The sequence below is a fragment of the Trypanosoma melophagium genome, assembly GCF_022059095.1.
Source record: "Trypanosoma melophagium isolate St. Kilda chromosome Unknown ctg33segment0, whole genome shotgun sequence".
Classification (NCBI taxonomy): domain Eukaryota; phylum Euglenozoa; class Kinetoplastea; order Trypanosomatida; family Trypanosomatidae; genus Trypanosoma; species Trypanosoma melophagium.
The window spans coordinates 266097-279229 of NW_027125167.1; the positions used below are offsets into that span (position 1 = coordinate 266097).

Sequence of the window (13133 nt, forward strand, 5' to 3'; positions counted from 1 at the left end):
TAGAATTACATATTCCATTATTTCTTCAATTAGTGAAGGGGTTGCCACACAAATTCCAAACACCCCATAAATAAGAATCGACCCCCACCCCAATTTCCAATATTGTTGATATTGGTTTCTGTAGCTCCACAGTTCAAATATCATTAGAATATTGGTCCCATTTTAGGTATTTCCTCTCCTGCCGAAGTTGTAAATTACTGGTTTTGTCCCTCTTATTTTTGTTGTAATGTATATGTGTGATGAGAGGCGGTTTGTTTCTATGAGTTCTCCCACCACAGTACCGCACGCTGTGATGGAAGACGAATAAACACTCTGCAGAGAAACTCCACTACCGCCAGTCAAACCCACCCTAATGTATTCCTCTCATCCTCCAATGGGTAATGATAATGAGGATAATAATGAAAATTGGGAAGATTTACGGCTCACAAGACAGCTAGGAAGATGATTCTTCAAGGATGTATAGCTGCAGCACCGTCGTGAAGCCGTCATCCACTGTTGTATTAATAATAATAATAATAATAATAATAATAATAATAATAATAATAATAATAATAATAATAATAATAATAATAATAATAATAATAATAATAATAATATGATGCGGTTATGCACCCGCATTTCTGTTTCTATCACTGGTATTACTCCCATTTCTTCCCATACGTATTATTATTATTATTATTATTATTATTATTATTATTATTATTATTATTATTATTATTATTATTATTATTATTATTATTAACATTATTGTTGTCCTTGACCCTCACAAATGAAGGGGGAAATGTATCAAACATGGATTTAATCAATCTCTCTTGATATACACACTTCCACGTTAGATGTTTGTGTGTCTATAGATCTCCCTGTTCCTGTACCCCAGCTTTACCGTCCCCAGCCACGATAGCACACATCACCAAGAGAAAACAAGGAAACCACAACAAAAAAAAAACATCAGAAAGGAGAAAAACCGGTTGTATAGACAGAATAGAGCATCATATCTGAGGGAAAAAAAACGACAAACACCACATAAACTCAAACAACGAAATAGAAAGAAAAAAAGAAAAGCAAATATATTTTTAAAAAATTACAATCGTGCTACTGAAAAAGGTAGGAATGAAGGCTATCAAAGGAGCAACACAAAGGCGAATCAAGGAAGGTGTGATTTCAGGAAACGGAGAAGCAACAACACTTAAACCAAAACAAGAACAAAAAAACACGTTACACAGTAGAACCTATATACAAGAACACAAATATATATATATATATATATATATATATATATATATATATATAAACGAGTCTCTTGGGTATCATTAATAGACGAAAAAGACTCCCCTGTGGCAACCCAACTAAACTTCACCAGCCGCGTATATATACCCACGAGCAGCCACAACATCAGACACCCCCAAACAAAACCACTTGCACATCTCAGGCAACTCACGAATAAAAAAGAAAGAAAACATAAAGAGCCAACAACCGGAGAGCAAATGAAAGAAAAAAACAGTGTATGCACAACTACCTGTAGTGATTGTGATAAAAGTAACAACACAAAAAAAAAACAAGAGAGAGAAAGAGACAGCTAAATAATAAAAAAACACACAAACACAAAAAAAAACCACAGAGAGTCGACAACAATGTGAAAAAAAGGTTCTTGCCACACCAAATTATCAACCGAATTACAAACATATCTATTAAATCCTTACCAACCACGAGCGCATAGAAGAAAAAAACATCACAACCACCTTCCACCGAAAAAAAACAGAAAGCTAAAAAAAGTTGAACAACAACAAACGCGCACCACCGTACCAAAAACAAGACACAAAAAACAACTAGCCCACCAAAAAAAAAACGAAATCATGTCGGCTCCCCACATTCGTCTCCCTTCAGTACGACCAACGTAAACAGTAGATCGAGGAGAGATCCAAGTGTGATGCCAATAGTAGCGTACAGGGCAGCAATGTTCATTGCCAAGTCACGTTTTTCCTTCCACACTGCTGCAATGTACTTGTGTGCCGCAAGCAGTTCCTCCGAATCTTCTCCAGCAGCAACAACGCCCCCTGAATCATCGTTCTTGGAATCCTTCTGAGGGTCCTTTTCAGCAGAATTGTCAGCGATTCCGGGTGAACGGCGTTGGGTGACGAACTCCAGAATCTCTCTTTCCTCATCCAGCTGCATTCTCTTTGTTTCTTCAAGGATGTTATAGAAGACATTCACGTACGAGGCACCGCCCATCAGACCCACAAATATCATCCACCCAAACAGGCCAAAGGCAAATTTGAGCTCACGGTCCGCATTATTGGGGTCAGACATGTACTTTGTCTTTGCATGTACAAACCAGGCAATGGCATTCAGGACCTGGATGATCGTCATAATCCACACGTAGCGGATGCGGATACAGAGAAGACTGCTGCGGGAGATCAGCACACCGAATTGGTAGCAGAACTGTGTGATGACAAACGAATTCTTCAGCCAGAAGCTCTCACTTGTTTTCACCGTATCACAGGGGAAACTGAATGGTGCCATGAACTGTACAGCGTACTCCGCAACGTACACAGCAGCAAGGTTAAAGTTGTTCCACAACGTAAACCTGTGCATCTCCTTTATCATGGGCCATGTATCACGCTTACAGCGCGCCCACCTTCCAATCTGTGCGCTGTCGGGTGTGTTATCAGTGTCCATTGGCTCCACGTAGTCATCGCCCATCGCAGCCCGCAACTTCTCCCGCTCCATCTCCTTCAGGCACTCAGGCTTCTCCTCGCGCTTGGCAGGGATGATGTCCGCCCACGGCATGCCCTTCCAGTTAGTCATTGCCTTGTATGTGTAGCCACCGTCCCCATCGTCCACAGGCTGAGCATCCACCCCGTCAATGGAGGTAGTGCTCCCAGACCTCACCGGCACGTAGAAAGGCACCTTGAGGCCAAAGAAGTACAACAACCAATACATAACCAGCACAGGTATACTGATGAGAAATATTTGAGGGTTGCTTAGGCCAGCAGAGGCCAATCCCAAAAAGATAAGTGAGGCAGCCACACCAGAGAGCCCTGTTCCAGAAGACCAAGACCCAATCTGTTTTGATGGCATCCGCTCCATGTACCCAAGAAACACAGCTTCGCCGTAGTTACTGGCCACACCAATGAATACGACACCAGTGAGCGTTACAATAAAGGCTGCCACATTCTTGTGGCCCCCAATGTCCCACGCAAAGCTCACCAGAAGGATTGCCAGAATTCCCATCACTGACGTTGCCGTTATACGGATGTTGTAGGAGAGCAGCGGCAGAAGGAACGCGTTCACAATGCGCGAGACGATTCCAAAGAACACATTGGCCCACGTGATAAGCGCCACATACTTCTTCATACCGTAGCTCTCAGCGATGGCGGTTGAGCCGGAGAGCACCAGTGTGTAGTGGAAGTTGTTTATCATGCCCAGCCACCACAAACAGAATATGTTACGCACGCGGCATGCAGTGTGAACGCTTTGTTCCTGTTGTTTAGCAAAAACGCTCTCCATCGTTGTTTAACCTTGGCCTACCTTAAAGGACACACCACGCAGTAAAAACTAAAGACAGAGAGGAGGAAGGAGAGATAGGAAAAAAGAAGAGAAAGGGGAGATGGGTCCGGTGGAAAAGGATGTCCTATGCCATTTAGCTTGCCCCACACACAGAAATCACTCAATTTCAACAAGAAACGAGAACCGTATTCAGATACAGAGCAGCCCTCCACTTTTCACACTGGGGGAGGCATAAATAAAATTAGAAAAACAAATAAATTAATTAAATAAAAATCATCGTAATTACGCAGCTCTGAGCCATTATCTCACTTTATCAGGCATTTTAGTCACTTCACCTTGAACCATTTTACAGAGCACACATTATATACCCCTATTTACTTTTTCCTGTTGTGCTAAGACACCTATAAAAATATTTTTTCCTTTACATGCAACTGTTATACTTTGACCCCAGAGTGACCCAAAGGTCATCACCCATTTTTCCTCTTATTTTACTCTTATTGAAAAAAGAAAACTGTAATTATTAGGCACTGTCATGATTTCATCGAAATAAAGATAGAATATTAATCTCCGTTTTTTTCCTTCTAATTTACTGTCATTCAACATACAAAAATATCCTTATTATCCACTGTTATACTTTCGTCAAGCAACGACTCAGCGATAGTAACCCCTTTTCTTCCCCCCTAATTCACTGTAAATTGAAAAAAGAAAAAGTTTATTAGTAGTCAAAGAAACATTTGCAATGCAATGGAACACATTCGCCCACAGTACAAGAAAATCAGTACAGTGAAACCGAACAGCAATTCAAAAACCAAAAAAAACAACTACTTAAAGAACGTGCCCTTACAGTCAATTTACTGCTATACCACTCTTTTCCCCAGTAAATACTAACCCATTTCTGCGAAGCTAGGTGCACTCATCCCCCTTCAGTAGGACCAACGTAAACAGTAGATCGAGGAGAGATCCAAGTGTGATGCCAATAGTAGCGTACAGGGCACCAATGTTCATTGCCAAAGTGCGTTTTTCCTTCCATATCATTGCAATGTAGTGGCGTGCCGCAAGCAGTTCCTCCGAATCTTCTCCAGCAGCAACAACGCCCCTGAATCATCGTTCTTGGAATCCTTCTGAGGGTCCTTTTCAGCAGAATTGTCAGCGATTCCGGGTGAACGGCGTTGGGTGACGAACTCCAGAATCTCTCTTTCCTCATCCAGCTGCATTCTCTTTGTTTCTTCAAGGATGTTATAGAAGACATTCACGTACGAGGCACCGCCCATCAGACCCACAAATATCATCCACCCAAACAGGCCAAAGGCAAATTTGAGCTCACGGTCCGCATTATTGGGGTCAGACATGTACTTTGTCTTTGCATGTACAAACCAGGCAATGGCATTCAGGACCTGGATGATCGTCATAATCCACACGTAGCGGATGCGGATACAGAGAAGACTGCTGCGGGAGATCAGCACACCGAATTGGTAGCAGAACTGTGTGATGACAAACGAATTCTTCAGCCAGAAGCTCTCACTTGTTTTCACCGTATCACAGGGGAAACTGAATGGTGCCATGAACTGTACAGCGTACTCCGCAACGTACACAGCAGCAAGGTTAAAGTTGTTCCACAACGTAAACCTGTGCATCTCCTTTATCATGGGCCATGTATCACGCTTACAGCGCGCCCACCTTCCAATCTGTGCGCTGTCGGGTGTGTTATCAGTGTCCATTGGCTCCACGTAGTCATCGCCCATCGCAGCCCGCAACTTCTCCCGCTCCATCTCCTTCAGGCACTCAGGCTTCTCCTCGCGCTTGGCAGGGATGATGTCCGCCCACGGCATGCCCTTCCAGTTAGTCATTGCCTTGTATGTGTAGCCACCGTCCCCATCGTCCACAGGCTGAGCATCCACCCCGTCAATGGAGGTAGTGCTCCCAGACCTCACCGGCACGTAGAAAGGCACCTTGAGGCCAAAGAAGTACAACAACCAATACATAACCAGCACAGGTATACTGATGAGAAATATTTGAGGGTTGCTTAGGCCAGCAGAGGCCAATCCCAAAAAGATAAGTGAGGCAGCCACACCAGAGAGCCCTGTTCCAGAAGACCAAGACCCAATCTGTTTTGATGGCATCCGCTCCATGTACCCAAGAAACACAGCTTCGCCGTAGTTACTGGCCACACCAATGAATACGACACCAGTGAGCGTTACAATAAAGGCTGCCACATTCTTGTGGCCCCCAATGTCCCACGCAAAGCTCACCAGAAGGATTGCCAGAATTCCCATCACTGACGTTGCCGTTATACGGATGTTGTAGGAGAGCAGCGGCAGAAGGAACGCGTTCACAATGCGCGAGACGATTCCAAAGAACACATTGGCCCACGTGATAAGCGCCACATACTTCTTCATACCGTAGCTCTCAGCGATGGCGGTTGAGCCGGAGAGCACCAGTGTGTAGTGGAAGTTGTTTATCATGCCCAGCCACCACAAACAGAATATGTTACGCACGCGGCATGCAGTGTGAACGCTTTGTTCCTGTTGTTTAGCAAAAACGCTCTCCATCGTTGTTTAACCTTGGCCTACCTTAAAGGACACACCACGCAGTAAAAACTAAAGACAGAGAGGAGGAAGGAGAGATAGGAAAAAGAAGAGAAAGGGGAGATGGGTCCGGTGGAAAAGGATGTCCTATGCCATTTAGCTTGCCCCACACACAGAAATCACTCAATTTCAACAAGAAACGAGAACCGGGGGAGGCATAAATAAAATTAGAAAAACAAATAAATTAATTAAATAAAAATCATCGTAATTACGCAGCTCTGAGCCATTATCTCACTTTATCAGGCATTTTAGTCACTTCACCTTGAACCATTTTACAGAGCACACATTATATACCTCTATTTACTTTTTCCTGTTGTGCTAAGACACCTATAAAAATATGTTTTCCTTTACATGCAACTGTTATACTTTGACCCCAGAGTGACCCAAAGGTCATCACCCATTTTTCCTCTTATTTTACTCTTATTGAAAAAAGAAAACTGTAATTATTAGGCACTGTCATGATTTCATCGAAATAAAGATAGAATATTAATCTCCGTTTTTTTCCTTCTAATTTACTGTCATTCAACATACAAAAATATCCTTATTATCCACTGTTATACTTTCGTCAAGCAACGACTCAGCGATAGTAACCCCTTTTCTTCCCCCCTAATTCACTGTAAATTGAAAAAAGAAAAAGTTTATTAGTAGTCAAAGAAACATTTGCAATGCAATGGAACACATTCGCCCACAGTACAAGAAAATCAGTACAGTGAAACCGAACAGCAATTCAAAAACCAAAAAAAACAACTACTTAAAGAACGTGCCCTTACAGTCAATTTACTGCTATACCACTCTTTTCCCCAGTAAATACTAACCCATTTCTGCGAAGCTAGGTGCACTCATCCCCCTTCAGTAGGACCAACGTAAACAGTAGATCGAGGAGAGATCCAAGTGTGATGCCAATAGTAGCGTACAGGGCACCAATGTTCATTGCCAAAGTGCGTTTTTCCTTCCATATCATTGCAATGTAGTGGCGTGCCGCAAGCAGTTCCTCCGAATCTTCTCCAGCAGCAACAACGCCCCCTGAATCATCGTTCTTGGAATCCTTCTGAGGGTCCTTTTCAGCAGAATTGTCAGCGATTCCGGGTGAACGGCGTTGGGTGACGAACTCCAGAATCTCTCTTTCCTCATCCAGCTGCATTCTCTTTGTTTCTTCAAGGATGTTATAGAAGACATTCACGTACGAGGCACCGCCCATCAGACCCACAAATATCATCCACCCAAACAGGCCAAAGGCAAATTTGAGCTCACGGTCCGCATTATTGGGGTCAGACATGTACTTTGTCTTTGCATGTACAAACCAGGCAATGGCATTCAGGACCTGGATGATCGTCATAATCCACACGTAGCGGACGCGGATACAGAGAAGAGTGCTGCGGGAGATCAGCACACCGAATTGGTAGCAGAACTGTGTGATGACAAACGAATTCTTCAGCCAGAAGCTCTCACTTGTTTTCACCGTATCACAGGGGAAACTGAATGGTGCCATGAACTGTACAGCGTACTCCGCAACGTACACAGCAGCAAGGTTAAAGTTGTTCCACAACGTAAACCTGTGCATCTCCTTTATCATGGGCCATGTATCACGCTTACAGCGCGCCCACCTTCCAATCTGTGCGCTGTCGGGTGTGTTATCAGTGTCCATTGGCTCCACGTAGTCATCGCCCATCGCAGCCCGCAACTTCTCCCGCTCCATCTCCTTCAGGCACTCAGGCTTCTCCTCGCGCTTGGCAGGGATGATGTCCGCCCACGGCATGCCCTTCCAGTTAGTCATTGCCTTGCATGTGTAGCCACCGTAGGCATTATTTGCGCTCGTTGAAAACGGTAAAAACGGTGTGAGCAGAAATTGAAAAACATCCTTCTTCTTGGATTTTCTTATTATTTATTGTATGACATGTTAGCATGAAAGACTGCATAGTTCCAACTATAAAATAGAATTTTAAACTTGACAGAGAATTAGGTATATTTTTTCGTTCTTGGCAGTGTTTGTGTAATTAGGAAGCGAAAAGAAAATGTATTGTTTTCCTTCATCTTTTCAGCTTTTATATTTGTGTTTATTACTCTTTGCAAGGGACATCATAAACCTCTATGAGCAATTTAACCAATATATAAGACTTAGCTTCGATACACCATGTGCCGATAAAAAAACACAATGCAAACAAATATATATAGTATACGTCACCTGTTCTTTTTTTTTTTTTGCGATTTCGTCATGATATTGGCTAATTACAGCATACTAGATGGAAGCCATAGTGGACTTTCCCTCTGGTACTGCAACTAAACGTGCTGGAGGCGGCACCACATCACGGAGGTACATACGCTGTAGTTGTACAATCGGTTGTGGCATCACAGTAATGCCTTGTCCAGGTTTGTAATAGTACTGACCAGGTAAAGGATGAAACCCCCCACACATGACATAATCCTCATCACGCACATTACCCTGCAAACGCCTCTGATACGCCAAGGGTTCTTCTGCGGTAGATAGTTTTTGTGATATTCCCATATTTCCTTGTTTTTGTTCTTGCTGATTAGCAAAGGTAACAAAGGGCGCTACAGGGACGTGATGACTACGAAGAACTTTACCGTATCGCGCCTGCCGATATCGGTCATGCTCGTTCACCCGCCCTGCCCCCTTCGTTCTTTGAGGGCGCTCATCGAAGACATATGCATTCTTAGTTTCACTGGTGGGTGTGACGATGAGACGGTAGGCAAGGCGGCTTGGGTATGGCAGACAACCCGCTTCTTGTCTGCGCTGCAATTCAGATGATTTTGGTGGGTCGCTCATCCGCACAGTGCGGACAACGCCGCCCTCAAGTGGCAAACCCACAAGAGCCATGCGTTTTTTTTTTTGTTTTGTTTTTTTATTCTTTTGGGTTATTCCTACTATTTTTTTTTTACTCCTTTTTTATTCTTATTTCTCTTTTTTCCCCCTCGTGTACCTGTGCGTGTCTGTATTTGGAGGGTAAACACGTGTGTTCACACAATAGTTTTCACGTCTTTATTTCTCTTTGTCCTATTTTTTTTGTATTTTCTAATTGAGAAAATTAAAGAAAATAAGGAAAAAAAAAGAAAAGAAAAGCGTCTCATTGTCTTTCTCACGTCGTTCTATTAACCCAGCACATCTTATTTGGGGGAAAAGAAACTTACTGTTGCGTAGGGAAATCGAAAAAAAAGAAAAACTTGACTGATGGACCAATAGAACATACATGTGTTGTGCAAAAGGGTCCTCCTCATCGCAAAACAACGGACTGAGGAGAAACCGAGCGTCATGCCAGAGAAAAAAAACGAAAAAGAAATATGGAAAAAGGGATAGTTGTATAAGAACTAAGCAGCAATACTATGGGTGAAAACAAACGCAGAATCGTAGAAGATGAAAGAAAAAAAGGTAGTATGGTCTCTCCTTATTCTTCCTTTTCCAAGCCCTAGAAAAGGGGGATAATTAGAAAAAAAGAAAAGAAGAATAGGGATGATGCATAAGCAGCACATGTCTACTCTTTTCTCATGAACTTCCTTCTCAGAATTATCCACACACACACACACAAACTCACTCACCCAACCAGAAAGAAGTAAAAGAAGAAAGGAAGGAAAGGAAAAAAAAGAGAAAGAGAGAGACGAATACAGATATCTACGTATACCCCCTCTTATTTTTTCCCCCTTCTCTTCCTCTTTGCTTCCCACCCACCACCCACAAACATTTAAACACCCAAGGTATCTTTGCTATCCCCATATTCACAAACATCTCTTCCTTTTTCAGCTTTACTCAACGTTTTCTTTTCTTTCTTATTGGAGGGGGAGAAGGAGAGGGGGGAGTATAAACGTATACATTGAACAGGAGGCCCTGTTTGAGGCATCTCCATGGCGATGAAATAATTTCTCTTACGGCGGACCGGTATAGAGTTTCCCCACCCAAAATTCCGAAAACAGACCCCGCAACTTAGTGATTGGATTCGACATTCAGTGTCGTGGTTTCATTCACAGAGGTAGAGCTGCCTTCCATCATCATTTGCATTACCTCCTCTGGTAGAAGAGCATCTCCCTTAGAAAGATTCACAACAGAAGAAACATAGTAACTGGGCCGCCCCACGGTATGAGTTTTGGCAGTATCAGTGGCTGGTGTTGCTGTCACCCACATTGCATCAAAAAGTTGGTGTGTCTTACCATCAACTGATTCGGCATTTAACTCACTGTTCATTGTCTGAAGGGCGTTGTTTGATGCAGCCAACGGTGGTGAGAGTTCATTCATCGACCGTTGATCCACTGTCCAACGTTTTTGTCTTTCTTCTTGAGGCTCAGCAAGCAATATATATTTAATCTGTTCGTAAGTAGGACCCGCAGCTGGTATTGTCGTTGACTTGGACACGGAAGGAGATCGTTGTCTTGATCTACCAGCACTACTAGCTGTCGCCTTTGTTGATGCTGTTGTCGGTCTTGCTGATTCTGCTGCTGCTGCCACTGCACAGTCAGCACCACTAGGTGTTCGCCTTCCGCTCACTTTTCCTCCTCGAGTGGTGGTTTTACTTATTGGCGGGAGAATCCTTTCGGACGATGGTGGACGTGGATGTCGTGTCTTGTATGAATGCTGAGCAGGGATACGTTCACTAGAAGCATCTGCCTTCTCGGATGCCATTACCTTTTGGGAGGAAATCTGTGGTTCGCAGTTGTTCCCTCTGTGATCCATTACTTTGGTCTGGTCATTGGGTGATACTTGTCGGTGTATTTGCGGATTACGAGAAGAGCCTTCCTGTGAATTGGAGGTATTTTTCTGGTAATTGTACATAGCCTCTTGGGAGCTAAGGGACGTCGTTTCATATGTTAGTGGATCGTAACTATAGTTAGAGGATATCTGTTCGTGACTAGGTGATGATGGTTTCGGGTTAGGATGAATCTGTGCATATACAGGCGGTGCTTGCTTGTGGTTAGTGTTTTTCTGTCGATTATTAGACATTGACCCTTGATATACATTGTTCTTCTGCTGTAGTGGAGCTGGTGCCACTTGCTGGTAATTCAAATTTCCAGACCTTTTAGTTGAGTCTACTTGCCATGGTTGTTGTTGTTGTTGTTGTGGCTGTGGTGGTGGTGGTGGTGGTGGTGGTTGTCGACGACGTTGCTGTTGTTGCGATTGCTGTGATTGTTTGACAGTGGACTTGGTTGGAGCTGTGATGGTGCGAAAACCTGACATCCCTCCATTCCCTGAATTGCCTTCCGTACGCTTTTGGCTATCCTTCAACGTTCCACCCATCGTTGTTTGATAGTTCGGTGGAAGTGAAAACAACAATGGGTGTGGATTACTGTACAGTTGTCCAGCCTGGAGTAGTGTCTCACTTAGTGCCATTCCACGCAACACACGTGGCATCTTTTTTCCCTTCTTCTTTCGAAACGGTTCATCTAATGCACCTGGATACGGTGTTGGATCAAGTCTCTCAGTTAACTTTATACCCTTTGTCGCCTCACCGCAGAAGGTGATGGTGAGATCACGGTGATACTTGTCCAATGCACGACGCCGTGATTTAGCACCGCTTTGCTGTAAATACTTTTCCATTTCCTCCTCATCATCACGTGGATCCACTGGTCGTGGTGGGGCAGTAAGCATGGTGTGGTGTTGTTTATAAACACCGTAGGAACGTATTACATCCCGCACCTTTCGGTAGGTAGCGGTAACACTCTTTGTCATGGGATGATCACGACCCAGCAATTCCTGTGTAGCTCGCATAGCGTTTTGAAATAATACAGCCGCATTAGCATGTTCAGTAGGATCCTTCGTAACTCTCGCTGTGTTGATTTGGGCAACCGCCATATTATGCCATGCCGCACCCCATAGTGCGTCATTATCAGATTTGGCAATGATAATACCGGATCCCTGTAGTGAACGACAAGCATCTCCTCCCATACCACCAGTACCAGTATTAGTATTACCAGTAGTATTAGCTCCAGCGGTATTGTTCTTTTTCTCCTGTATAGCCAACGTCCGAAGCATATCAATAGTTTCTGTAGCCGCTGCAGTAGCTTTATCATACATTCCCAGTGCATTATAGGCGGCACAGCTGTTGAGGGCGACGGAGGGAGATGCGGTTCCCCATGTTTCCTCCAATTGTCGTGCGGCTTCAAAGTGACTGAGTGCCTGGCGGTGTTGTCCGCGGTGACACTCTACCACACCAAGATTATTAAGTGTGGTGGCGCGGAGAGTGTCTATCATTTGTTGGTTTTGTGGGGAAGTGCGGTTGTGGAGTTTCATGTATGCCTCTGTAAGAATCGTTGTGGCTTCTTCCGGCATGTTTGCATTACATCTTTGCATGGCAAGTGTGTTCATGGCTAGAATCTCGTGGAGGAGATTATCTTCACTTGCCTCCCGCAGTTCTTCCGCTGTGGCAGGCTGAGACATATTGATGGGATGACTAAATGCATCGCCACTTCCCATGCGGAATTCAGCAGGAGCAAGGGGATCCTGCATGTTGGTTGGTTGGTTTTCTTTTGCTTGCTTCTTTTTGTTTTCTCACTCTTTTCTGTTTTACTGCTTTGCTTCGTTTGGCTTTTCGTACTCTTCTTTCTTTTTGGGCTTTCTGTGGTGGATTCTTGTCTTAATTCACCCAGTTGACCTTTATAAGTATCGACACTCCTTCTTCTATTACTGTTATTATTATTATTATTATTCCTATGGAAGATAATAATAATAATAATAATAATAATAATAATAATAATAATAATAATAACAGTAATAGAAGTGCCTTCGAAAGAAAAAAGTGGAAAATCAGCCAATACGTTCACTTGTTTTGCTTCTGTCTTTACTTCTTGCGACTATATTTTCAGTTTGTTTGCCTATTTTTTTGTTTTTCTTTTTTTTTTTTTTTTGCAGTGTTGTGTGTTACTGCTACTGCTACTCCTTTTTTTTTACTTCTTTGGCCTTGCAGGCTAAACATATATAGAAAAATGAAGAAAAAGGAACAGAGAAAACAAATGGTTATTTCAATAAAGTTTTATTACATCTTCCATTGGGTACCAACACCCCCACAAGATATCTATTTGATACTCTTGTATATATATATA

At 43.2% G+C, this 13133-nt stretch overlaps 5 protein-coding genes across 5 annotated transcripts; all 5 read right to left on the reverse strand.

Annotated features, from left to right (window-relative positions):
- Positions 1–1851: 1851 nt before the first annotated feature.
- LSM04_002850 (Batten's disease protein Cln3) lies at positions 1852–3507 on the reverse strand (the record flags this gene model as incomplete). The annotated part of the gene is made up of 1 exon (XM_067331164.1): positions 1852–3507. One exon carries the CDS (start codon positions 3505–3507, stop codon positions 1852–1854), a length of 1656 nt encoding a protein of 551 aa, XP_067189030.1.
- A 903-nt stretch (positions 3508–4410) lies between these two features.
- Positions 4411–6056, reverse strand: LSM04_001137 (Batten's disease protein Cln3; the record flags this gene model as incomplete). The annotated part of the gene is made up of 2 exons (XM_067331165.1): positions 4411–4603; positions 4690–6056. The coding sequence occupies 2 exons, from the start codon at positions 6054–6056 to the stop codon at positions 4411–4413; spliced, it is 1560 nt and encodes a 519-aa protein (XP_067189004.1).
- An 865-nt stretch (positions 6057–6921) lies between these two features.
- On the reverse strand, positions 6922–7866 carry LSM04_005099 (Batten's disease protein Cln3; the record flags this gene model as incomplete). Its single annotated transcript, XM_067331166.1, has 1 exon — positions 6922–7866. The coding sequence occupies one exon, from the start codon at positions 7864–7866 to the stop codon at positions 6922–6924; it is 945 nt and encodes a 314-aa protein (XP_067189067.1).
- Positions 7867–8328: 462 nt separating this feature from the next.
- Positions 8329–8928, reverse strand: LSM04_003731 (uncharacterized protein; the record flags this gene model as incomplete). Its single annotated transcript, XM_067331167.1, has 1 exon — positions 8329–8928. One exon carries the CDS (start codon positions 8926–8928, stop codon positions 8329–8331), a length of 600 nt encoding a protein of 199 aa, XP_067189050.1.
- Positions 8929–10026: 1098 nt separating this feature from the next.
- Positions 10027–12540, reverse strand: LSM04_006146 (uncharacterized protein; the record flags this gene model as incomplete). The annotated part of the gene is made up of 1 exon (XM_067331168.1): positions 10027–12540. One exon carries the CDS (start codon positions 12538–12540, stop codon positions 10027–10029), a length of 2514 nt encoding a protein of 837 aa, XP_067189096.1.
- Between the last annotated feature and the right edge of the window lie 593 nt (positions 12541–13133).